Raw genomic sequence first — 27,135 nt, forward strand, 5'->3', positions numbered from 1 at the left:
GTAAGGAGAAAATGAGAGACACCAGCAGAACAGAGGTTTTTAAGTTTAACCATATTTATCAAATAGCAGTCAACAAAAATAAGACATTCTACATACATTCAGTCAGAAAATAGTCTGAATCAGATGCTTGTTGCCATAAATTGCATTTAACAAACCTATTAATATCTCCCCAGCTACTTTTACATCTGCAAATTGTTGTGCATTTCTCCTTTACATCTCTCCCACATCTGCCGACAGCAGCAGCTTTACACACAAATCCTCTTAGATTTTAAGACTTTGGCAAAGGCAATCTGATATGATCATCAAATGCATTCAAGACACTTCAAATTCAAAATAAACTTAATTCCTTAGGATTTAATTATTAACTTTATTTGGAACATAACAAATGACTATATACATTCTAGCAGTAGCAATAGATCCCTGCTAGCCGGCTGCCTTTTTCCTCTTGAATAGAAAAACAGCAGGTCTTGAACTTTTAAAACGGCAACAAGAAAAGAAAGCCTTAAAATAATAGAATGGGAATAAAACCTCTTCATGAGATCTGTTCTGTTCATCATTAGGAACCTCTAAAAATCCACATTGATTGCTTTTCTTTGTGCCTTTCAGTGTCCAGAGCTCAAGCGTTAGATCATAAAATGGTCACTTATCAAGTGAAATCAAGTTAGCATGAGAAGGAAATGTAAACTCCAAAAATAAAATCCTCCTTCACACTGAATTTACCGTTTTTGTCCCAAAGATAAATCTCCCCACGTCCACCGTTTCCATTTTCCTCTTTGTAGAGAAAGTTTTTCAGAAAAACTGCAGCACTGTGAGGCATTTCAAGAAGCAGAACCATCATAAGTTCAGGCCGTTCCTTTTTATTTGACAGCTCTCGACTTGATTTGGTTCAAATCTTCATGCAGCCGCCTGAGGTTCACTGGCTATCACCACCTCCAGCCTCCTCAAAGTTTCCTCCTCCTGGTGACGGGCTTTGAGAAAACGATGTCTATGACACGTTTGCGCCGAAGGTTCCTGGTGGTCGGAACCGGCGCTTCGTCTGTGATCCTCCTCAGCGCTCGCGGCAGCAGCTCAGCCGGGCTGGGCAGAGGGGAGATCAGATCCACCTCGGCGATGGGAACAGACTCCGAAACAGCTCCGGATCTGAGGGTGAAGAGACACAAACAGAGAGGATATTTTTATCAGCTTCAGCTCTTAAAAAGAAGAGCAGTCAAACGTTTACATCTACTGAAAATTTGGTTTTAAGAGAAAGTCTTACTTTGCTGTTTTCCTGCTTGTTTTTCTGGTTTTTGATGTTTTCTCCACTTCAGAGCGACCATCTTCTGAGGAAGCTTTATCCTAAAAGGTAAAAGGAAAACAGCAGCTGACTCTTTATCCATCAAGGTTAAAAATTTTTTTTAAAGTATTTAGACCACTTTGACCTGTCTTCATAAACTTTAAGATATTTTATGACAGACCAAAACAAAGGAGCACTTCAGTGTGAGGTTGAAGGAAAATGTTGCACGTTTTGCTGGTGTTTAGTTCCCTTTTCTCCAAAACCCCTAAATAAAATCTAATCTCATCTGATTTAAATTGTATCTTACATTAAAAGCAGCTGTTCTGAGAATCCCCTCTGAGTTTCGTTAGGGAAGATTCATAAACCAAACTCTTTGGAAAAACCTGTTCCCCCCCTCACCTGTGGTGGCACTGCACCCAAAAACTAACAAAAGCTTCTGAAGAAGAAGTGACTTTGTTCTTCACAAAATGTAAAAAATAAAAAAAGAGTGGCGTCAAATGTTAGCAGCTGCAGAATGTCTCGTTTGTATTTGGCCAAAGACTTGGAGGCATTTCTTCCGTTAGCGCTAGACTCACATGTTTGTTTTGGTTGCATTTACCCAGAATGCTTTTGGAGCTTGACATTGACATATATATTTGAACAGCAGTAGAGTTCATTTCAATTGGACTTAGGTTTGTAGCTGGACAAGAGTTTAGTTTTTTGGGCCGCATCAGAGTTCGACTCACGCCTCTTCAAAGGAACCAAACTTCCTAGACAAAACTAGAGTCAATTAAGGGGATCAAACAGGATTGGTGTTTATGCATCCAAAGAGCACATATTTTGGTTTTTAGTGGCAAAAAATTTGTTTTATGAATTGAAAACCATGTATCATTTTTCCCATTTTGTCATTATGGAAAATGACTACGTTAATCTGAGATATAAAGGAAAAAAATATGTCCAGAATCCTAAATATGCTCAGCTGTTAGACTGAATCTTCTACCTGAACAGAAGCATCTTTGACTCTACTCCTGCTGCGGGTGACCGGTGCCTCAGACTCCTCGCTCGGCGAAGAAGACTCTGCTTGAAGAGCTGAAACACAGAAACGGTGCAAGGTTAAAACCTTCCTGGATGGGCGGAGGAACATAAACCGGCTGGGATTTGGCTCACCTCTTGTTTGTCGCCGTCGGGAGGGAGAGTAGATGAAGGAGTTTTCTCCGGGACTGGACTGACCTGCTGCAGGTTCAGGTGCCGGGCCGTCTGGTACAGGAGGAGGAGATGAAACCTGATCCACTGATGATTTGGTATTTCTCCTCCTGGTTCTCTCAGACTTTACACCTGATTTCACAAGTTAACACATTTGAATGTGATTATATGTTGCATTAAATGCTCAACCTTTCCCTTAATCTCCACAGTAACAACCTTGTAATAAAATCTGACAAAGTTGAATTTTATTGAAACATATTTTGGTTTTTAGTAGCAAAATAAATAAGTAGAAACCACATATCATTTTTCTTCCACTTTGTAAGTCAATACTGCTGCTGAAGCACCACGTTTAAAGTCCAATAAAAAAAGACGTGAGACCAAATTCTGCTCTTACGTCGGTGCGAGTTGCAGCAGTGATGACTGCTTTCTGCACCAAACCAGGCATTTTAACACGAAATCAAACTGGTTGACAACAGAAGTGAGAAAAAGTCAAACAGTGATGAATATTTACACTTATCCATGACAGATGGAAAAAAGGTAGCTAGCTATTTAGCTAGCAGGAGAATGTTAGTAGCTAGTTGGCGACAGCCTGAACAGAACATCATGAAAATGTCCTTTTTTTAGTTATTAGATTTTTTTTTACATAATGAAGATGCTTCTGTGCGGCTCAAACGGAAAAGTCTCATGAGGGGTAAAAAAAAAAAAAAAAAGAAGCTACATAAAATATATGAGATTAAGTTAAATTTAAGGCCAATTTATTTTAAGACTTCTTAAGCATGCCTGGACATCCTGGCGTGTCTTACACCAAAAACTATTTATAAACCCAAGCTTTTAAAGAGTTTCTAGATCACAGGTGTCAAACTCCAGTCCTGGAGGGCCTCCTGTCCTGCAACCTTTAGATGTGCCTCTGCTGTACCACACTTGAACAGAATAATTGGGTCATTAAGGCTCTGGAGAACTGATCTACACAAGGAAGAGGTAGTTAAGCCATTTGATTCCAGTGTTTTGTACCTGTGGCACATCTAAAAACTGCAGGACAGCGACTGGAGGACTGGAGTTTGACACCCCCTGTTCTGGGGTTAAAAACTGCCTGGTTCGTACCTTCCCGTTTCTCCTCTTCATCCTTGAGTCTCTTGATGAGAGCGTCTGCAACAGGAGTTTCAGAGTCCACCTCTAACGGAGAGTCCAGTAGAGGCAGATCCTCCTCAGGATGGTCCCAGAGTCGGCTTCTCGTTGGGCGACGATTGTTGGTGTGATCAGAGTTTTTGTTTGGACCAGACTCCAGGGGATCTTTGATTTCTCTCACTTTTTCTGAACCACTTTCTTCTCTCCTCCTCCTGTTGCTCTGAGGAAGGGACACAGGAACCAGTTTTACCTATGGAGTTTAAATGTGAGATGAAGTGTGAGATAAATGAAAATGGAAACACAGGAGGAGTGGATGATGGTTGAACCCTTACTTGAGGATACACAGATATAGTGATCCGGCTGGACTGTCGAGTTGTCCTCCCCGGATGGGAAAGTTGCTGCTTTTTCTCTTCCTCTTTCTGTTCTCCTTCGTCTTCTTCAAACACGATTGGCAGCATCTGTGGTCTAATTTTTTTGTCGCTGCATTTTAGAGAGACGGGCTCCTCTTTGACCGTCACAGGGGTCAGCTCTTCCTCGATGGTATTACTGGTCTTTCTGCTGGACCTCCTGGGGGTGCTGGCCTGAGCCATCCTGCGTTTAGAAGGAGTTGGAGTCTTGTTGCTGTTTCTGAGATTTCTTATCGTTTCCTCCGCCTCATCCTCTTGGCTGTCCTCTTTGATTTCTACGTCTGCGGCCGCAGATTCTTCCTCGCTGCTGGTTCTTGTTGCAGCAGCTCTCTGCGATCGTCTGCCTGGCAAAGCCCTCTTGGAGTTTGAAGCCATGGAAATCTCATAATCCATGTTTTCAGGCTCCTCTTTAGAAATTACTGGCTGACTTTTGCGAGTACTTCTACGAGGTGTGACGATTTGGAGCGGCTTGCCTCTCCTCGGAGTACGAGTTGCCGAGGCAGGAACGTCGTTGCTAGTTGTCGTCAAGTCTGCGTTTCCATCGTGCTCTTGCTCGCTCACTAAAGTCACGTTTCTTCCTCTTGTCATCCTCCAGGATGGAGTGGAAGGCGCTTTCTTCCCCTGATAGGCTGCCGTTTGTTTCTCATTTTGACTTTCTGAGTCTACAATGTTCTCCAAAGGTTCTTCAGCAACATTTTTATGCCTCAGTTGTCTCCTGGGTTTTTCCTCCGTTTCCTCCTCATGTCCAACTTCGGTGTCTGATGATGTTGTGCACTCAAGCTTCTTGTCTTCAACAGCAGACTCGGTTTTTTCCATCTCTGTAGGAAGAGACCCGTTCCCCTCAGGCAGCTGCAGCTCCACAGTAGGGATTGGGTTTCCCTCAACAGCTTCTGTTCTATCAGCCAAGTCGGCATCGTTCACAGCAGCTGGAGGTTCTTCTGGAACCGATACAGAAGGAGCTTCCTGATCTTCAGATGATGTAATTTCTTCTATCTTTGCCACTTTTATCTCTGCAGAGTCTTCTGTCTCCGATTTTTCTGCAGTAGATTCAGTCTGCAGATCAATTTGGGTAACTCCAAGCTCTTCTTCCTCAAGTCCACGATCATCATTTTGATCCAGGTTTTCCGTCGGCGTGTTCTCTCCTTCTGGTGAAGCTTCTTCCCTGTTATCCATGTCCAAAGGAATGACGGCAGGTTTGTCAGACAGATCTTCCCTCTCCATCTGCAGCGGCTCAGGGAGCTCCAACGGGTGCAGATCATTCTCCACAGCCGCCTCCGCCTCCTTGACTCCGTCCTCTTCCGTGTCCAGCATCAGTGTGAAGCCAGTGTGAATCTCCGGCTGCTGCTCTTCGGCTGCGACGCCCGGCTGCAGCCCAGGGAGAGCGAGGTCGGACCCGTCCACCAGGCCCTGCTGTTCCTCCATGAACTCGAAGGGAACCAGCAGAGTGGTGGAAGGTTTGAGCTCCACGTATGACGACGATGATGATGCTGCTGGCTCTGTGTTGGCGTCCAGCTCCATCCCTCCATCGTCTCCGCCGAGTCTCACCATCACAACCTCGCCTTCGATGTCGTCCTCTACGATCTGAAAACACATTCAGGATAAAGCCTATCAATTCAGATTACGTAAAATAATCTAAATGTACGGTTGAATTTGACTTTAACATGATCTGGAAGTCGTTACCTTCATCTCTGCACCAGGTGCGATCAGAGAGAACTCAGCGGCTCGCTGCTCTGACAGATCCTGCAGGAAGTGGCCGTGTTCCTGCTGCATGAGGACCGAGTCGGGCTGAAGCAGCGGCAGCCTCCCGTTACCCTGGACCTCATCAATGATCTCCACCTCACTACCAGAGTCTTCCACTTCGTCTTCCTCCTCCTCTTCAGCTTGATTAGATGACTCCTCTTCACCTTCATCCTCAGATGCAGGACTGGACAGTTCTTCGCTGTCATTCAAGCTCACTACAGCTAGGAGAGCAACACATGAGTAAAGCGATCACCAGAACAACTGTAAACGTGAGAGTGAATGTGATCTTCCTCACAGTGGGAGTCGGTGCCTGTTGGCTCTGAGGAAGTGGCAGAAGCCGTGGATTTCTGTGGCGTGAACACCGACGGGTCTACAGCTGCTGGATTCTCCTCCTCTTCTTCCTCAGCCCCCAACAACTCGCTGCATGGGAGGACGGCAGCCATTTTAAAACAGGTTTGATATTTAAAGAGGCGTCTTTAAATATCAAACTTTGCAGTGTTTGGGAAACATTTCTAAATTATAAAGATTTTTTCATGCAAATCAAAAGCACATTGCAAAAACACAAATTTTAAATTATTTTTGGTCTACTTTCAGTGCAAATATCTTGAAATAAGAAAACTAACTTACAAGTAACTTTTCAGCAAAATTTAAGTCCTTCATATTGATGACAAAATACTAGTTCCCCTGACATCATTTCACTTATTACGAGACATTTTCTCCTTGTTAAATAAATCTACAGATACAACCTTTATAGTCATTACAAAGTTTCTCTAATTTATAAGTCTGTGGCTTGCAGCTGTTGAAAAGCAGGTATTCTGTTTGTTTTTTTACCGGAAAATTAGAATATTCTGCAAAAGATACAGAATTTAAAAGAGATTTTTATAGGTGCTGGACTGGATGGTTGTCCAGCAGGAGGATGAGCTTCAAGCTGGACGTTCACATGCATTAACGTAACTTAAGAAGAGTTCATTCATTTATGTCAGAGTTTGAAGTGTCTCCACACACAGACGGGAAAAGAAGCATCTCATCTGGTTTTGTTTCAGATTAAAGTGAGAATTTTTGAGATTCCTCTCTTTTCGAACAGTAACCGGAGTTGTTTTAAGAGAAGAACACACCTGTTGAGGCTAGTCTGGCTCAGTGATGCGTTGTGTATCGCTGAGCGGCTGAGCGGAGAAGACAGGTCATCACCAAACAGGTGCTTCTGTACAAACTCTGTCAGATCTGAAGGGAAGCAACGATCAGTTCATTCCAGGTCATGACCCACCTGCCCTAAGTGTTTCCATGTAAACGTGCTCACCAGTGCTCTGCTCCAGGTCTAGTGCTGCTTCGGTTGTGGCGTTACCATCTTCGGGTTGCTCTGTGTTCGACTCGGCTGCCTCCCACTGAACATTTAGTTCTTCACCTTTCACCTCAGTTCTGACCTCAGAGTCTGAGCTCTCGCTCACCTGGTTACCGACTGCAGCACGAAAAAAGGACCAGAGAACTTGATGAAGAAGAGCAGCAAAGCTTTAAGTTATTTTTATTTTTCACAAATAAGATCAACTTAATCAAATGGATTTGGTTCAGGCTAGGGATGCAAGTTATTGATTAATGAGTTCATCTAAGGTTGATTTATCTTATTTGACTAACAATTAATTGAAAAGCTGCAATTTCATTTGTTTTTGGAGTAAATAAATAAAACTGCTCTAATAAAAAAAAAAAAAAAGCAACGACTTACCTTCATGGTGAAAAGATGGCTCCTCTGCATCAGGACTTGCAACATCTTCGTCTTTGCTCGTTGAGGCAGTATTCAGATCATCTTCTCCTTTAGATTCAGCTCCTTGCTCCTCATGCTCCCTCAGAGCTTGACCCCTCCCAACGACCTCCTCACAGAGGCCTCCTTCCCTCAGAGACTCCTCTGCTGTCACTTCAACTTTTGAGGGGAGGTTAAGGTTTTCCTCGGTGGTCAGATCAGGTGTTTGCTCTGGTTCTTTGTCACTCACAGATCTGATGTTCAGAGTCACCACATCATCATCCTCCTCCTCTTCCTCTCCAGGTATGTGTCCCTGGGCTCTCTGTGGGTCTTCTGAGAGCGGAGCATCGTAATACTCCAGAGTTGTGTCTGTTGACTGGACAGATATCAGGCTGGTGTCAAAGTTCACACTGATATTTATCTGACTTGCAGCTGATGGATTTCCTTCTTCCTGGGTGGAAGATTGCTCGCTCTCAGAGCGCCTAAGCTGCAGAGAGGGAACGTCGCCTTCTGGAGGACGAAACTTTACACGAGGATGTTGTCCTTCCTCTTCCTCCTCCTCAGGACGGTGCAAAGACCAGGTCTTGCGTGTCGCTTTGGAGCCTCTGCTTAGCTGGTTGATCTCACTGTCTGCTGCCATCTACAGGGAAACACAAACACAACTTGCAGAAAATATACAAACTAAACAAGAGACGCCGAACCACAATATCATCGTGTTTTTACCCCGTTAGTCCACCGGATCCCCTTCTCCGTTTCAGGGGTCTCTCCTTCTATGAAGGTGATGCGGCTCTCTTTGGCGCGTAGCGGGGGGGTGATGGAGCGGCCTGGAGAGGCAGACGGAGTAGCAACAGGCGTAGGTCTCAGGTTGCTACGCAGGATGGACTGCGGTGTGAACGCTGAAAAGACCGGGCCAGAAGCAGCCAGAGCCCGAGCTCGCTGGCAGAGAGGAGAGCAAAAGGTTGAAACATTCACCAGCCAAGTTTGTCTGCATAGCAGCTTTCAGCAACAAGGGAGTTCAAAGTGCTCCATGTCATAAAAAACACAAAAATACAAAGTCATAGGAGACACAATTAGCAATGAAGCTTTAACATTTTGTCAAGTGCTGATTTTGCCATCTATCAGCTGATTGGTTTGTGAAATCTATGAAGTTAACGACAAATGTTTCTCGACACGTCACACGTATAATGAAGTGTTTTTTCACTTCCAAAATTTAACAGACAATTCCTCTAACTACCGGATTCAGTGGCTTAAAAAAACATATGATAAAAGGAGAGCAGTTTTTCAAAACCAAACCTTAGCGGGCATCCAAACTCATTTATCTGTGCCTAGTGGGGCTGAAACGATTAATCATCCTCCTAATCATAATTAATCATTTATTTTCTTATTTAAAAATATAAACAAATTATTTGTTTACTTGCTTCTTTTAATTATTCCTATTATTTTTTGTATGTTTTTACATACAAGTTTCTTAAATCCGATTAATTGTCAGAATAATCAATAACTCAATCACCAGCTGCTGCCTTAACGCCTAGCCATGTTTCACACAACAGTATAAAAAAATTATTTTTTTTGTTGAGATATTTGAGACGTTTTAAAAAGGAACAATTCCAAAAATAAAAACTCCCATCGTCTAAAACTCATCATCACTCAGCCGTTTTTTTTTTTTAGACGTAAAAAAACCGGAAAGTGTCGTCCAAAGTGATGGACTCACCTTGACGACCTGCGGCGTCTGCAGCAGACTGAACTCAGGCGCTTTTCTGAAGCTCTTTGGAGAAACCCAGGAGGTTGGAGGTCCGGGGGGACTGAGGAGAGGCTGAGGAGTCTGACTGGACGGGTGGACCACCAGATCCATCAGCCTGAGACACATTAAAGAAGATTAAAAACAAAATCTACTTTAATTAAGATGTGTTTCTGTGCATGTTTGTGTCTTTAGTAATGAACCTGGTTAAAAGCAAACAGGACTAATATCTTGTCACTTTTAATGGTGGCGTATTTTATGCATTTTAGAAGCAGTTTAAAAAGAAAAATAATAACCGTCTGCCACGGTTCGTACCAATTTTCAGACCTCAAAACCTTTTAAATTACAAAGAGGCCCCCGTCAGGGCTGTCCTCTTAGTCCGCTGCTTTTTGATCTGGCCATAGAGCCTCCCTTTGCACTTAAAACCAGTAAAGATATTTCTGACATTTGGAGGAATAATATGGAACATAAAGCGTTGCTTTATGCAGATGAGCTTTTACTTTTTGTTTCCAAACCATCAACCTCATTGCCTTTTGCTCTCGATATATTTAGCCAATTTGTTCAGATTTCTGGGTATAAGCTGAACCTCACCAAAAGTGAGCTTCTCCCAATAAAGCCAATATTTAGCCAATCTGCCGATCAGAATTGAAAGACAAAAATTCACATACCTTGGTATCAGTGACAAAAAAAACATAAAAACTTGTTCAAAGAGAATCTGATTTAACTGTTGAACCAAGTGAAGGGATCCCTAACAAAATGGACGCCCTTTTCCATGTCCCTTGTGGGACGAATCAACTCAATTAAAATGAATATACTACCCAAATTTTTATACCTCTTTCAAGCATTACCTATTTTTATTCCTAATACTATTTTTAACGAGCTAGACTCGACTCTCTCGTCTTTTATTTGGCAGGGTAAACGCCCAAGGCTTAATAAATTACAACTCCAAAAACCTGAACAGCAGGGGGGGGTTTGCCTCCCCCAATTTCCGGTTTTATTATTGGGCCGCCAACCTTAGATGCTCAGTGTTTTGGTATTTCTACTACAACCTGTGTGACGGTCCTGACTGGGAGGCTATGGAGCTACGCAGTGGAAACAATATATCCATTCTGGCTTTGCTCTGTTCCCCACTTTCACTCTCTTGATTCAACGCTATTTCAAACCCTGTAGTGAAACACTCGCTGAAAATATGGGGCCAGTTTAGGAAATACTTTAAACTTCACAACTTTTCCCTCTTACATCCTTAACCATCTTTTCAAACCATCTGTTCAGGATGGGGTGTTCCTAGAGTGGCACCGGAGGGGGCTTACTTATTTTAATATTTTAAGGACCTTTTCATAGAGAAGAATTTGGCATCCTTTGAGGAACTCAGCAATAAATATGGGTTACCTAAATCCCATTTTTTTTAGATATTTGCAAACCAGAAACTTTATTCAGTCTCACTTATCAGGCTCAGTTTCTTCGCATACACTGTAGAAAACATCCTCTTATTGAACCCGACTCGTAAAGGGCTGGTTTCGTGGCTTTATAATAAAATGTTGAGTATGAAAGAGACCTCCTCACCTGAACTTAAAACTTCATGGGAAGAAGATTTGAATATGACTATACTGGATGAGACTCTATACTTAAACTGGTGAATACAACGTGTCTGTGTGCGCGCCACTGTCTCATTCAGTTCAAAATAGTACATTGAGCCCAGCTCTCCAAAAGCAAACTGTCTCGTTTCTATCCAGAAGTCACCCCACACTGCGACAAATGCAAAACTGCCGCAGCCACACTAGTTCATATGTACTGGTCCTGCCCGCTCTTGGTCAGTTCTGGACAGATGTTTTTTGTACGATGTCCAGGTTGGCGGTAACACCTGGTCCTCTCTTGGCTCTCTTTGGGTTCAGTGGTGGGGGGTTGCCTTTACCAGCCTCTACACGACAGGCCCTGGCATTTTGCTCACTGATAGCGAGGCGCACGGTTCTGATCAGGTGGAAGCTGCTGCTCCTCCAACTCACAAGCTGTGGCTATGTGACCTCATGTCGTGTTTGAAACCGGAAAGAATTAGATGCTCTCTTCAACACGCAACTGGTAAATTTGAAAAAACATGGGGACCCTTTCTTGACTCATTTCAAAACATACAATAATGCTCCAGATTAATTAAGTTAGTTAATTAATTTTATTAAAATGTGTTCCATTTCTGTCAGGGATAGGAATGTAGTGGGTGGACCTACTGGGCAGTGACCTTGGTGGGCTAAATGGGATTGTTTTGGAGGGATTATTTTCTCTGTGTGTATTATTTTATGTATGTGTTAGATACACTTAAACTAGATGCACTTCTTCGTATTCACAAACTGTATGTATTAAAGGAATAAAAACACAATAAAAAGACAGTGATTTAAAAAAAAGAAAGAAAAATAATCCTTAAAGGGCCAGCTCCTTCTTCTCCTGAGAGTACCTTGACTTTCGTTTGGATGTCATGGTGATGGGCGTTCCTAGGAAGGGGTCAGTAAAACCGAGCGATGATGACCTCGGACTGAAGCTCCGAGCATCCGCTGCTTTTGGTCTGGTGACAACGACGAATGCGTCACATTACTATTAAACATATTTAAATACCACAGAAAACAATTGAAGCAATAAACTCACGTCTTGGCTGGTGAGGACTGGGGAGTCGCTTCTTTTCCGAGCCAAACCTCCTCAATCTTGGTGAGGACGCTGCTGATGAATCCAGCTCTGGACATCACCTTCTCGTTGGCAGAGCGCTTGGTGATGGTGGACAGCGGCTGGGGCAGAGAGACTACAGTGGAGCAAAAACATAAAATTAAAATAGGATTTTAACCCTCTGAGGCCGAACGTGTCGGCAATGACGCAGCCAAATTTGCAGTAATTCTGCCAAACTTTGCGCTGTCTGAAAAATTCCCACAGTTTCTGAAAGGGGAGACGTTGCGCTTTCCAGCAAATATCAGGTTATTACGGTAATTTTACGCCGGTTTGCAGGGAGTAAAACTAATCTGAGGGGTGCTGTAAATTGCAAAAATAACTTACTAGATATTGAAAGTTCCAGTTGTTATGGATAAATGATTAATATATATTTACTAAAGAATTTTGTAGAATTAAAATAAGCAAACGTATCCAGGTAGGGATTTTAAATTTAGGTCTCAAAGGGTTAAGTAAAACTATTTACGCGAGATTACATACTGTCACATTCTTCTGAGCTCCAAAACTATTCCAAGAAAAGACCATAGGTGGCAGGAGGTGATTTGTTTCTTAAATGCATTTCTGACTTAAAATATGAAAAATATGTTGCTTATTTCTATGAAAAATATACACAACTTATACTTAATCCAAATAAACAACAAAAAAAAACAAAAAAACATACGAATGTCCGCAGTAGATCTACAAGGTTTCAAAACTCTGTTTCCACAAAGGGGAGCGCTACCTTCTTTGTGAACGGTGGATGGATGTTGATAAGGTCTGGATCGCTCCATCGCCAGTTTCCTCTGCACTCTGGGCAGAACTTTGCCATACTGGTCCAGTATAGAGTTCCTGGTGTTGGATCGCTCTCTGACCTTTGGGTCTCGCTCATTCTGCAAAGAAAGTGAAAGCTATGCGTCAATGTAAAGGTTTTATTTGATCTGATTATACACGTTATTGCTCATAACAACATTAATATAATGTTAATCGTGAGGATCCGTTCTTCTGCACATACCACCAAGTTCATTTTGAGGGTTTGGTTGAGCTGCAGAGCAGGAATGTAGTTGGCCTGCTGCAGGTAGTGAACCATCAGCAGCTCTCGGTTTTGAAGGCCGCCTGTGCCTTGAAGAAACTTTTCCAAACAGTCCTGAACCAACAGAGAAGGTCAGAGATTAAAACTGAATATAAAATGTAAAACGTTCAGTCAAATCATATTTGTATAACACATTCCAGTAACAAGGCACTTCAAAGTGCTTTACATCATAAAAACACAAAAATACAAAGTCATAGAACAAACAGTCAACAACGTTACATTTTGCTGTCAGATTATTGATTAATGTTCCATTGATTATGTTTCAAAAGCAGCTGAGTTTTTAGTCTAGATTTAAAGGAACTCAGTGTCACAAAAATCTCCAGTTTCAGACTAATTATGCATCAACTGTCCTTACACCTGATGCAATAAATCATTAATTTCATCATACAGTATAATGAGCATTTTTATTCTGACGATTAATATTTTTGAAGGGCAATTTTGTTTACAGGGACTGCATTATCTAGTTTTTATGGTTTCTGTTGTGTTTCTCTGCCCTTCTGCCGTTTTATTCATTGTTTTTGGTTGTATTATTAAAATCTCTTCCAGTTCCAGTGTGAAGGGACTGGAACTGGAAAAATAAAGTTGTTTTTGACTATCCCATTATCAAAATACTCCTTGAAAATGTTCTCAAAACAACTATATTGACGTTTATCTGAATAATTACTGGGACAATTAATCTTCCAGCAAAACGTGTTGTCACGACAGGCCCAACTCTCCGTTTACCTGTTCACTGACGCCCAGAGGCAGCTTGAGCAGCTCCTTCATGAGGCCCAGCTCCTGGCAGCTCTCGTACAGGAAGCCCAGCAGCTCAGCAATGTTCAAGCGGTTCGAGTGTTGCCGAAGTAAACACCACGCCTCGATGAGACACCTGGAACCAGAGGACACTGGCTTGTTGACGCCGGTAAAATGAAACAACGCCGGTCGAACAGAAACGTAACGGACCTGTTGTGTAGCAGCACGGAGAGAGAAAGTTTGGCCTGAGCGGTGGAGGTAATCGGAGGCTTTGTAACATGGAAGTAGCGCAGCGCCACAGACTGCTGGCCCTGACACATCAGCGCCTGCAGAACCCGCTCATGCTGCCACTCGAAATGAAAATGAGAAGCAGCTGGGTGTAGAAGAAGATCAAAGGAGCTCTGAGGACAAAAGAGAAAATTATAAACACTAAAAATACAAACACAAGAGGATCTACAAGCCATCATCAGAGGAAGATGAGAGAGGTTGAAGCAAAGTGGGATTTCCACACTTTGATCAATCAGAAACATAAAGTTTAGCATAAACAGATGTTAAGACAGACAACTCTGGAGAAAAATGAAGAACCCACTGCTCTGAAAACCTCCTGGTTTCTCTTGATTTCTGAACTCTTCCCGAGTTGAAACATTAGTATTCTAATGCTGTGACCTCATATTCTTTGTATTATATGAGGTCACAGCATCTTTTATGTTATTTTTTCTGCAAGTAAATATTAAAAATTTTTGCTTGGAATTTCAGAGACATGTTGTCAGTAGTTCATGGAATAAAAGAACAAAGTTCATTTTACTCAAAGATAAACACATAAAAAGTAAAATCAGAGAAACTGATAATTGTGCAGGAGTCTCTTAATTTTTTCCAGTGCTGTATGTAAAGTTTCACTTTTTCTATTAAACTCCAAAAACAAATGAATGTTCAATAAGGTTCTTATTTATTAAGATGCATCTTTGTGCCTCATTGAGGATGACGTTAGAATAAATCAGATTAATAAAAAGCTGCACCTGTCACTTCATACTGTTTCTCATAAAGGAAGTCCATCTAAACCTTGAAGACTTTAACGATATTTGGTTTCCCTTCCTACATCTTGTCAAACACCGTCACATGTAAAGTAAATTTTTCTTTTCTTTTTGTGCAGACCCTGGGGTTGTGTGTTTTCTGGGGAGAGGGATTGCACTGTATGTTAATTTTTATCTATTTTGTTTTATTTCTCATGTTTTTTTGTTGTATGTCTGAACAGCAGAAAATTCTAATAAAAATATTTGGGGAAAAAATAAATAAAGGAAGTCCATCTGCAGCTAAATGATGAACCTCAGATGTTTTATCACATTTTACCTGATGGTCATTATGATCCAGCAGCCAGAGTCCTTGTACCAGTTTAACCAGTCCGATGGGGATGGAAAAAGCTGTGGGAAAAGATTCCACTGATGTTCCATCCTTATTGGGGAAAGAGTACATGACATCCAACAACAGGTAAATCACCTGAAGCACAGGTTAAGGACGCAATCGAGCTAATCGGTTCTTAAACAACATTAAGGGGTTTTAGAAAAACGCAAACTCATGCTAACGAACTGCTGAGGCGGCATGACGCTGCAGCTAGCTGCCATTAGACTGAGGATACAATGGCGTGCTTGGTAGCTTCTTCGATGTTGTCCAGAAGGTAGATGTCAAGCAAGGCCTGTGGATCATAAACAAAAATTACATTTCTTTACAGAAGACGTTTCTGCATCAACACATGAGATGAAATGCATCAGAAACAGAAATCAGCCAAATCTCTTACATGCAAAGTAGGTGGGGGGTACTGTCCTGTCCCACCCTCGTCCCTCCGCCACAGACTGGTCAGACGTTCACCACACTGTCCAACCAAACCATCGATCATAAGGCAATCAGCACACCATTTACTCCTGGAAGAGACGCCGCCTGGTTACTTCCTCAAGAACATTTACAGCAACATATTTTAATAGGAAAGATTCTGATTAGTATATAGATATTATTTGTCAGATTAGTTTAGTGTGTGATGGAGTTGAGCACTCACTTGGCCAACCTGGTCAACTCCTCCCTGCGAATGGTGTAATAGTTACTGATGACTGAGTGAGTAAAGAAAGGCCTGGGAATCTGCAGAGCATCTTCATCTGGTGGCAGATCAGCAGGGGCAAATATGAGTGAATTCAGGGCAAAAACAACTATTTATTTGGGTCTGTTTAAGAAGTTCTCTTAACATAACAACTAGTGTTTTCCAGTTTTCTAATACAGTTCATTTCCTTTGAAATAACCAATTTGTTCACTAATTTAAACATGATATGATTTCTTTTTAGTAGGTTTTCTAAAAGACAAGCATCCGGTTACCTGATCCCTCGGGGAGTAAGCCGGTGCGGCAGAACCAGAGTACCACTTGAGCGTATTTGGATATTAAACTGGACACCATGTTCTTGTTCATCAGACCTGCCAAACCTGAAAACAAGACATCCAAAGCTGATAAATTAGTGCTTAAAGTATTAAGGAAACATTATGTTGTTAAATATTATGCTAAAATAATATGATGGAAAGATCAGTTATGATTAACCTGATTCTTCCTCATGACTTTATTTTTTGGTACCATAATGTCATTAATATACTCCCAGAACACACTGATAAGTCCAGAACACCAGGAATAAATGGTTTTTTCAATTGTTACACAGTGAATTACAAGCAGCTGTAATAAACAGATTACTCACAACCTTACTAAAGTCTCAGAGGATTAAAAAAAAAAAAGGCCTCAGTGACATTTTTACTGACATCAAATGGAAACCTTTCAGACCGGTCTCTGAGTGTGTGAAGCACCTTGTTGTGTGAGTTCCTGAGCTTCGCTGAGCAGGCAGTGGAAGATGGCGCTGAGGTTTCTGAGCAGCCTCTGGGTTTGCTGCAGCAGCTGCAGCGTCTGCGGGTCGGTGAAGTTAGACGAGCTGTCGAACAACGGAGCGCCTGGAGACCAAACAGAAATATGGATGAACGGGAAAGTTGGATTTTATGTTGTCATGTTATGATATCAGTTAGGTTGTTCCTTTTTTGTATGACAATGAAAAGTGCAGTTTGTGAGGTTTTTATTGTTACATGGTACTGCAGAAGTCTGAGTTACTGGCCTGCAACCTTCCAATAACAGGCTATGTAAATATTCCTGACCCAGTCTTTTGAAATAAAACAAAGTGCAGAACAGAAGGAAGATGTTTCTAGATGTTTGGTTGAACTTTGAGTCAACAATTAAAAGTTTTGCTTGAGCTAAAGATTTCTCTGTATAAAAACATACAGATGCCGTCCAGCTCCTCTTTGGTCTGGACTACTTTGTTCCAAGCCCAGTCCAGGATGTAGCGCAGGTTCAGGGCGGATCCTGGTTGTTCTGGTCAGGAGGAGAAATCAGACGTTCACACCAGATTGACCACATCATGTCAGAAGAAACACACAGCAGTAAGAATGAATCATTTATCATCAATCTTTGATTACAAGTTTAAAACTAGGATAGCCATCTTCACCTGGTAACTTTAAGAAAACATGTATCAAGGAAATCTAGAAAGGCGAACAAGCAGGTTGCCATGCTGCTCCTTACCTTCAGCAGTCCACTGCTTAATACAGCCAGTAATTAACCCCAAGGAGCTGGTTTCAACTGCAGTTGACAAGATGGCGTCAAGCTGCTCCTCCTGCGAACCAACAGGAAGTTTGGAGGAGACGTCACCAATGTTCTCGGCAGAAATTATATTTTGTTTTCTCTGTTATTTTTCTTACGACTGATGCTGAGTATTCTGGCACTAAAACTGCAAATTGAAGCAGTTTAAAAATGTCTCAACTTCACTTTTTTGTTTTTAAGCATCTAAATCACATGTGTCAAACTCGAGGCCCGGGGGCCAAATCTGGCCCACTGTAGCTTTCTATGTGGCCCTACAGACTCCAAATTACATCAATAAGTCCTTACAGTTTTTTTCACAAATCTACAAAATTCACACAAAATCAACAGACCCTCACATTTTTTCTGATTTTACCAACAATTTTTTCTCAAAATTGGCCAAAAACATCGAGTTTCAGTGACTGCTGCCTCAGCCTCACTTGCTGTCAAGTTATAGTCCGTGACAGACATAAATAAACTTTATTTATGCTTATACTTTAATAACTTTAATAAAAAAAGTCACATTTAACATCATATATCAGCACAAATATTATAAAAATTCCTTATAAACATTTCTAAATTAGCGCCAAATAATTTGTCACTTTGACTGCAGAAACCACAAAAACAATCGCAAAATCCTGGATGGGCTGATCAGTGTGAAAAGGCGTTCAATATTATCTTATATTAATGAATGTCAAAACTGCTATTTATTGCTATTTTAACAATTTAATTGGTTTTTAATCAATACATTCCATCCTGGCACAACCAGCGCTTTAAGAATATAACATTTTTTGATAAATGAGTTTGGCACCTCTGACCTAAATGATGTTGGCTCTTACAATGCAATGTTTCTAGTTTGTTCTGTTGAGACCACAATCAATACTAGAAGTAAGTAAAACACAGTCGACTGACCAAAATACTGGGTTTCATTTAAATACATCACCATGATCTACAACAGAAAACTATTTCCCATTTTTAATTAGAAAACTTTATAAATTTTTAAAACATGTTGATATATCAGCATAGAAAGTTCCAAGAAAGTAAAGTTTGAGCATAAAGTGTTTAACAAAGCAGTTTACTATCATACAAGGTACCTGAGAGAGGCTGGTTGCCGGAGCGTCTGCCGCGCGAGACGAGAGGAGGCCGGACATGAGGCAGTGGGAGTAGCTGATGGAGATGATGTCACTGGAACAAGGTGCAGCTTTCTTCAAAAAACTTAAAGTCTGGATTTAATGACAAACAGAAAAGTTCTTGTAAGTTTAACTCCAAATTTAAATAATCTATATAAATGGAAAAAGTCTACCAATGCTGAACTCGAAGGTTATTCACCACAAACTTGCCTCTTTTTGATGCCCAGAGCAGGTTAAATGCACAATTCCAGAGTTAAGTAAGCATGTAGCATCTGGAACAGAAAACAACAACAAAAAAAAAAAGTCTTTTTAAAATCTAATAATATTAGAAGATAATTATACAATAAAAATAGTTTGTAGAGATGCAGTAAAAGTAGCTTCTTACAGATTTAAAAATGAATATAAAGGTTAATTTTAAATGTGTAGTAAATCTCAACCTACCGAAGTTGTATGTGGTTGGGCTGAAGTACTGCTCTGGAGGGGGGCAGGTGAAGGGCAGGCCCCGGCTCAGGCTGCGCTCGTGTACAACCACATCCAGCAAGGTTTGGGTCGACACCATCTGCACCACAGAGTCCAGGGACCAAACGGCCAAGTAGGGGCAATTCTGGAGAGACTCCCCGGTTCTGTCAAAGGGACCAATCAGCTGTCGGATCAAAACTCGTCTAAAGTCTTAAATCGTGAACATTAGCAGGGGTGGATGATATCAACTTATTTTTAATAACGATGTTTGGTGAAGAAGCTAATAATAAAAGTGACAACAAGAAGTAATTATTACTTCTTTTAGGTAACTGTATGACTGCCACAGCAATAACAGCCTCACAAACACAAATACCGCTCTAGAAAAACATTTCTATTTACAGAAGAACACCGGTCACATAAACAAGTGTGATTTATATCATTAAACTGAAAATCATAACTGCATTTAATTATATTGTCAAATTTATTGACGCTTTTAGTGAACAAACTGTTGAAAAATTAAATATAGTACAACTAAATCCCGACATGGTGGATTTACATTTCGTAATAATAAATCAAAATCCTCATAAGAAATTTATCACAATAAATGAGAAATATGAGAAATACCCTGCCTGAAAAATCGGGTTTCTTTTGGACCTTAAAAAGCAAAGTGACCTGGATAAACATGAAGTTCATTTAAATTACTAATTTGAATTGAATGATGGGAAGTCTCCACTGTACCTCAGAGAGTCAGGCATCTGCGCATGGTACCAGCGATTGATGTCAAAGACCCCTATATACACAGAGGGACTTCCCTGACCATAAGCCTTGACTTGCCAGCAGAAGATGGACAAACTGGTGTCGGGGGATGCAACTGGAAAAAACAAGAACGGAAAAACTGTGAGTGATAAAGGAGGTGATGAATTAAACGTGTCACACAGACACAAAACCAAGGGCTGTAATCCAAACTGCACAACTTGTTCCCAGATAAATACACCAAAACAATAAAAAAGTCAGGAAACGAGGAGGACTGCTAACCTTCATTCATACTGTCGTCCCTGTCAGGATGGGCTCTGAACTTCTCGATGGTCTGGCAGCTCAGCAGTCGTGTGCTTGTGGCCTGAGCCCTGAGAGGAAACGACGTGCCGCTTAAATCCTGACTGTATCGCTCCTCGCAATATTCCAGACCCTGTGAGAGAAAAACATGCCGCGTTTCTCAGCACTGAAATGTCTACTTTTTATTAGTAAATACTGAGGGAATAAACGCCAAACCTCATAGAGGATCTTCCCAGAAGCCAGACATTTTCTTTCGCTGAAGGCCAGCTGGAGCAGGTGGAGGCTGACCAGATCTCCCTCGCTGTGTGGGAGGAAAAGAAAAACAGTGGAAAAGAGAACCGCGGTGGGACTGAGTGGGGAGTAGTCATGCTCTCTTCGTCTGAAACTAGAAATGTTAACAGCACAGAATCCGGATTGAATGCGATCCTTACAGATCCTGAGAAGACTGGACAGCCCAGAGGTAGCAGCAGTTCCTGGGGTCGTTCTCCGGCTCCTGGAAGGTGAAGGCATGAACAGGCACTCTGCCCCCCTCCAGCTGTGAGTGGTACCTAAAATAATACATTATTACAGCGTTTTTTTACAAGTAGGCGCTGGACAGCACATGAAAAACAAGCAAATCATCACAATATTTTACACAAATCTTTTATATTCTGATTCATTTGCTGCAGATACATTATAGGTTTTAGGATCTTCTTGTTACACTGCACAGAAAATAAATTTTCTAACATCATGTAATGTGTAAATGTACAGTGAACGAGTGAATGAAGCTTTCTTAAGGAGGTCCTGCTAGAAAAAAAAGATCCAAACTAGATGGAGGTAAATGGGTTGATAAACCTGGTGCACACGAGTCTGCAGATTTTTGAAAGAAGAAATAAAATAATTTGCATGAAGCCTAGAAAAATGAATTCAATCCATTATAAAATATTCTAGTTGATCATTGAAGATGATTAAAATGGATGCTAGATTGAGTGAGTTTAATCAAGCTGGGAACATGGCAGCTAACTGTGGGGAAAAAAGAGACGAGACTTGATGAGTGGGTTTAGCTGCTCTCCTGATTCACTTCCTGACACATAAACAGAGGGTGGAGCTGCTTTAGTGAGAGTTACTCACTAAAGCAGCAAAGTTATGCAACATAATCCAAAGACTACAATATCACACACCCTCTTTTTAAAGGCATATGTGGATTAATACTGAGTTATTTTGTTTGTTTCAAAGCAGGAAATTTCATTTTCTGTCCCCACATACTTTATAATCGTCACTAGGAAGCTGAAATGTAACAACGTGTGGGATAAAACATTTTTGGGGAACATCCTTTTAAAAAGCAACATAATTTTTGGGGGGAAGGAACGGCTTTTCCTGAAAATTTATCAACAAAAGCATAAACACTCACTCCTTCTTCAACGTCTTCATGTTCCACAGCTGCAGGAGTCCATCAGAAAATCCCACCGCCAGCTGGTTGGTTCTGGAGACGTACTGCAAGGCCGTGACGCCAACGCCAATGGGCGGGTTCAGCTGCAGGCAGAGATGTCTGCCCTGGCGGGAGCTGACCTCTCTGAGCCGCGGGATGTCTGCAGGAGATTTGGTCACCACCTGCAGGTCTGCAAACAGACAAATACATTCACACAGAAAGAAAATAGTAAAACATCCAGAATGTTTTTGCATCCACTGTATTTTCCTCTGTAGAGGAATAAATAACTAAACTTAGCTTCAGCTTTAATCATCTCCAGAGATTTGATTAATTTATTTTCTGCAGGCCTAAAGTATTGAACAAGCTTCTTTATAAGATCAAAATCTTGATTTAACCAATTTGTTTATGTTGTCTGTGTTCTGGAGCTAAAACTGAAGATATTTTAGGAACCCAGCTGATCAGAAATTCAAATTATTTACCAACTCCACTAAAAGCAAAACCAAGAAGAAACAACTAACACATTGTGTCACGGTCTCTTCTAACCTGATGCCTCCAGTTCACTCTGACTGCAGGACAGATCATCAAGACAGAGGTCCACAAGCAGAACATGACCCAGATCCGTTACCACGGCAGCAATGCCAAAGAACCAGCGTAAACTCTGGTGGAGTTGCTGCGTGGAAGTGCTGGCTCCACCATAACTCACTAGAGGTTCAATAGCTGTAATCTGGATAGAAGGGGGGGAAAAAAACACATCACAGTTAGATACTGTATGCTGAATGATTCATTTTGTAAATCAAGTTTTTTATAAAGATAAAAACAATGCTACGACTAACTTCTAAGAACCAGAACTCCACAGTTTTCACTGTTTACCCCAAGTTGTCTGCTAAAGGCCTTTGCAGCTTTTTATGTCAGATTTAAAAGAGTCAGCAGCAAACTCACCCTGCCTGGTATAACCACAGCTTTCACCACCCTGGACAGACCCAAGTCATACAGACACAGAACGCTGCCTTCGGTTTCCTCCAACCCAACCAGCAGTCCAGACCTGGAAACATAACGAGAAAAGCGTTTTGTTATTATCTGCACATAAAAATGTGTAGACAGTCATGCTATAAAGCTGCACACAATTAAAATAAAATTAAAAATTAAGCATTAGGGTGCAGTTTTCTGGCCAATCGCTGATAATCAATCTTCAAAATGGATCCACATTGACGTCTTCCATACATGGCTGCTGAACAACAACAACTGATACCAGACTATTGATCCCCAATCACAGACATAAAAACCAGAGTGGCTGAACCCGAGTCCTGACCTTTTGAGCCAGCTGAAATCCCTGGCAGCCAGAACAATGGGTGGGTGTTCTCCTCCACCGCCGCTGAAGCAGTACGCAGACAGCCGCTCGCCTGTCACGGCGTGGACGACCTCCAGGTTGGATCCACTGGCCAGCCAGGCCAACCCGCTGCGGCCTAAAGAAATAAAGCCTCGGTTATAATAAAAGACAAAAGTAACTGCAGCAAATCAATATTAAAGCCAATGTAATCTAGGAATTCTACATTAATGTGAAAAATAAGAGGATTTATCAACGTGTTCCATGAATGTAACTTCAGAATCCCAGATTGATATGAATTGAGACCAGATTTCTCTAAGGTGCTGAATTTTTGGTTAAGAGTCCTATAAGGTAATGTAATCTTATTTATATAGCACATTTTCAGCAACAAGGAAATACAACGTGCTTTACAGGAAGTAAAAGGAAATACAAACAAAATAACAAACCAAAGGAAAGAGCAAAAGAAGAAAAATAATCTAATGTCGCTCTAAAGTATGTAAACTGGGTGCTGCTGCTCAGGGTTGGTACACAAGTATAATTATGTATCCATGTAACTATGTATCTAATTCCTTTTCTAAATTGAGGAATAGGAGTCTAAAACATATTTGCTAAGGTAGTTTTTCTGGATTCTAAGTTTGTTCTCATTTTTAATAGTAACTAAATCAAGCATTTGGACTTGATACATTTTCTCAATATGGTTCTGAATCAGGGTTCCCCTCAGTGTATTATAATTTACTTGTGCCCCAATAGGCTAAGCATTGTTGATTTATTAGTTGTTGTTTTTTTTTTTATGATTGCCTTTTTTAAGACTTTATAGTTGGTGTTCAGGTATTAATCTTCCAGTCTTCCAAAAATGATTAACTATCAAATGATATTTTAAAATTTCCTGTCAACCTGAGCACCAGGTTTCGCAAGTTTTCTCTGGGAAACCCTATGAAATATTATATCACTAGCTTAATTTCACATAAAAAGGTTTACAAAATGTTCTACTTTTTAACAACACTCATCGGCAGAGAAACGAATATTATAAATTACTAGTAATAAATAAATGCTTACCGACAGTGAACCTGCCATGAAGCACACAGTCCAGGCTGATCTCATCCTCACCCAAAGCGTCTACAGTCACTCCAGAGAAGGGCAGCAGGCTGCTGGTGACTTGGGCAGTCAGGTCATGCATCGTTCACTGTGTCAACAAAAACGGAGGAAACCCATCGTAACTCTGGCATATTTAACATAAATTGCCTCAACACACAACCCAGACACACATTTAGAAATCATTCTATAAACCAAGTGGACTTGAATGTCAACTTGGCAGGTTTTTAGCTCAAATGAGAGCTTTGTTTCAAAGCACAGCTGCTGACAACTGGGCCTGAAACTGAGCTTGGGTCCAAACCAGCAACACTGCTGCACATCTGTTAGCTCATGTACAACCTGACAGCTAGCTCCAGTAAGCTGCGAGAGGAAAGAACAGCTGTAATATAATGAGGCAATTGCAGGATCAGGCTCCTGTCCTATTAACGCTTTTAGGTAAACTCCTTACAGTAATACTCTGAAGTATTTGGCATTTCTGTAATTCCAATTTTAAAAGAAGAAACCACAGCTTTTTCTTAAAGGTTTCCTCACTGCTGGCAAACAAAAATGTAACACTTGAGATCTGGCCTTTCAAGGATGGTCCAGCTGTGGAATGGCAACATTTTTGCTAAAATATAGTAAAGTTTTTGTTTTTTTTAGGTCTGTTGAAGTGTTTTCAAAAACCCTCAAAAGAAACAAATGAGTTATGCGTTTGTGTGACAGGCTGCTAGGGACACAACGTCTGGAAGAAGCAGATAAACTCTTTGAAACCAGTCTGTTATGTGCACAGATCAAACCTATCCCTTTGTAATAATGCTTTAAAAATATCAGTGCATGTAGCTTAAAACAAAAAAATTCAACAAATGAGAATAAAATCATACAAATACAGATTTTTAAAGAAAATAAATTAACAGACGTCCAGAAAGAGTGAAGAATCATTATTTGAGAACAGATAAACATTTCTGGTTCTCTTTGCAGTTTAACCTGCTTATTCCAATTCTGACAGATTAAATTTTTTCTTCGAGAGGCTGAAACACAAAATGTGCCGCAGCTTCTTTGATAATAGTAGTTTGAATTCAACAGAAAATAGAAATGCATAAAGTGCATCCTGTTGGTTGTTAGCTTGTAATGGATTATATATTAACTGGGGGGGGATCCATATGTAGTCTGCCAATTACAGATCAGAGGGAAGAATATCTGATTCTGACTTTTAGTCCTCTAATGGAGCAGCCCTGAACAACAAAGACTCATGTATCTTTGCTTTTAGGTTGTTCTTCCCCTTGTTGGCTTACTTCCATTTTCTTAAGTTAATAGAATTTTAATGCCAGGTTTGCAGATTTTTTTTTACAGTCGCACTGAACCGATGCACCAGCCTAAGTGAGGCGTACAAAGCGGCGCTGACACCCGAACTGCTTGTGTTGCATTAGACGCAACACTGCCCTCTGTGACCGCTGGGAAAAACACAACACGGCCGAATCAAGTGAACTCCCGCGCAACCATCCAGCTGGCACCGAGAAGACACGCGAGACGGCACATGTGGACAAACAACTAGAACAACCAACAACAATGTTTAAATTTGAATGGGGAACACACATTACAAATGGACCACAAACAAAGCGTTTTAAAAAAGGCAGGAATAGATTGGCACAGAAAGTGCAACTACACCCGTTATAATTTGGGATGTTGGTGTGGCGTATTTTTTATCGCATTTAATATTAAAATACACACTCTTAGTCAGATATATGAACCAATATTTAAGCGGTAAATAACAAGACAGTAGTAAAATGTTATCACCAAAGCAACGATTAGCCTCACAGACTAGACTTACCGACGTTGGGCTAACTTCACCAACAGCAGCTAAACTAGCAAGTGACCCTTTTAGACAAGTAAACATAAATCTGCATTATTCTCTTAAACTTAAGCTACTATAAGGTGTAAGATAAGTCAATATTTTGTAGAACTATATAGGGATTGAAGAGTGTTTGTCGGTTTTCCTTCAGTTGCATTAGCAAGCCGTTAGCATGCAAGGTCACACTAGATTAGTTCATTTAGCTTCACCGACATAACTCAACGCTGTCTAACAGTATGTGGGAGTTTGGTAGTCCTATTGTTTTGTGATAACCAATAATATTGATGCTACAAAAATCGAACACCACCACTGACAAGGTGTAGTGATTGCCTCCTCAAAAGAAAGTCTGGATAGTTGAAAATACTAGCTTGGGCTACGTTGCTACTTTTGCTAACGCTGCTATATTGGAAGCCGAAAGTACACCTAATTATTACTGCGGGGTTTGTAGTTTAGCCAGGAATATCTGAGGAGAGGTAACGTCTGACTGTGGATTCCTTGCCATTAGCAGCAACTCAACACCTTAAGCTAAATCCATTTGCTCTGGTGCTCATGCCAAGACAGTTCAAATGTAACGTCAGGCTAAGCACCGATAGCTTGTAGCTCCTGGCAACACCGTGAGCGACAACTAAGTCTCAGTAAGGCGCAAAAAGCTCTCGATGCAATTCGTTTCCTTGGGTTTAGCCAGCATAAGGTAGGTGTATGGTTGTGTTTCGTCTGAACTAGCTAAGCTAGAAAACGTGATGCACTGCTATCATCGTTACACTACCTGTCCAATGATGATGAAGGCTTCGGAGCCACTATTGCTTTGTTTTCCCTCAAGAATCTCTCCTTCCTCTGTCATAATCCGTTTGTTCTCGAAATTCGCCAATTCCAAGAGCCCTAAATGCGTTTAAAAAATTACAGGAACGAAAAGGCTCTGTGGACTTCAGGCTTTCACAACACGAAGCGCCATTTCCAGTCGGAAAGTACGCCGTGCAGCTCTTGTTTGTCGTCCTCGTTTCTGGGAGACGAGGCGCGGCAAAAGCAGAAGTTCGCCCCCTTCTGTTTGGGCGGAAGATTCTCTTCTTCGTCAGGTTTTACGGCGGTTGCCAACCAACTTAAAGTAGCATTACCGCCACCTAACGGTCCGAAGCATGGCTCAGACTGTGAACTTTATCTCTAAAACTGTGTACATTAAAAAAACGCCCATAATATTAGCTGTAACCTACAATAGAACCCCGTTTTCCTTTAAAAATACATTTATACCTTAGCTGTGCAACCTTAGTTTCTTGAACCTCACCCTCAAATTCTCCCCATGCGCACTGTAGATCTGAAAACCACATGTTCAACTATTTCCTCTTCCTGACAACTTTCACACATCCCTGTCTCATACTTCCTTATCAAATATAGTGTGCTATTGTATGTAGTGTCCTAATTCCTGATTCTTGTTCTGACAGGTTTTTCTCTCCTATACCCTCCCTGCATTCTAACGCTTTCACTCTATTTTGAATGTGA

At 41.1% G+C, this 27,135-nt stretch overlaps 1 protein-coding gene across 3 annotated transcripts; it reads right to left on the reverse strand.

Moving 5' to 3' along the window:
• Nucleotides 1–837: 837 nt before the first annotated feature.
• Nucleotides 838–26,696, reverse strand: ahctf1 (AT hook containing transcription factor 1). 3 transcript variants are annotated; one of them, XM_044095992.1, is made up of 40 exons: nt 26,408–26,696; nt 23,778–23,904; nt 22,707–22,860; nt 22,337–22,439; nt 21,941–22,121; nt 21,380–21,587; nt 20,421–20,537; nt 20,206–20,290; nt 19,972–20,122; nt 19,675–19,807; nt 18,919–19,100; nt 18,688–18,749; nt 18,442–18,570; nt 17,294–17,384; nt 16,997–17,086; nt 16,534–16,674; nt 16,060–16,164; nt 15,749–15,845; nt 15,494–15,617; nt 15,335–15,391; nt 15,049–15,195; nt 13,912–14,102; nt 13,693–13,837; nt 12,892–13,023; nt 12,622–12,769; nt 11,829–11,979; nt 11,641–11,748; nt 9,171–9,315; nt 8,183–8,395; nt 7,445–8,099; nt 7,025–7,183; nt 6,843–6,948; nt 6,023–6,147; nt 5,668–5,942; nt 3,913–5,568; nt 3,557–3,830; nt 2,420–2,587; nt 2,253–2,341; nt 1,256–1,335; nt 838–1,140 (listed from the first exon to the last, which is right to left on the reverse strand). In XM_044095992.1, the coding sequence occupies exons 2-40, from the start codon at nt 23,896–23,898 to the stop codon at nt 942–944; spliced, it is 7,497 nt and encodes a 2,498-aa protein (XP_043951927.1). In that variant the 5' UTR covers nt 23,899–23,904; nt 26,408–26,696; the 3' UTR covers nt 838–941. The 3 variants fall into 3 exon arrangements, with proteins under 3 accessions (XP_043951927.1, XP_043951936.1, XP_043951920.1); XM_044096001.1 differs by having other exon boundaries at nt 3,557–3,800; nt 5,668–5,948; XM_044095985.1 differs by having other exon boundaries at nt 5,668–5,948.
• Nucleotides 26,697–27,135: the final 439 nt, after the last annotated feature.

This window comes from Gambusia affinis, linkage group LG02 (assembly GCF_019740435.1).
Source record: "Gambusia affinis linkage group LG02, SWU_Gaff_1.0, whole genome shotgun sequence".
In the NCBI taxonomy this organism is placed as follows: Eukaryota; Metazoa; Chordata; class Actinopteri; order Cyprinodontiformes; family Poeciliidae; genus Gambusia; species Gambusia affinis.

Excerpts from the sequence above, each read along its gene's own strand:
- ahctf1 (XM_044095985.1), bottom strand. The coding sequence starts at position 23,898 with ATGCATGACCTGACTGCCCAAGTCACCAGCAGCCTGCTGCCCTTCTCT. Across the intron at positions 16,165-16,533 it reads TCAGGAACTCACACAACAAG|GTTTGGCAGGTCTGATGAAC; the intron begins GTGCTTCACACA and ends TCTTGTTTTCAG. Across the intron at positions 11,980-12,621 it reads ATCCACCGTTCACAAAGAAG|TCTCTCTGCCCCAGCCGCTG; the intron begins GTAGCGCTCCCC and ends GCTCCACTGTAG.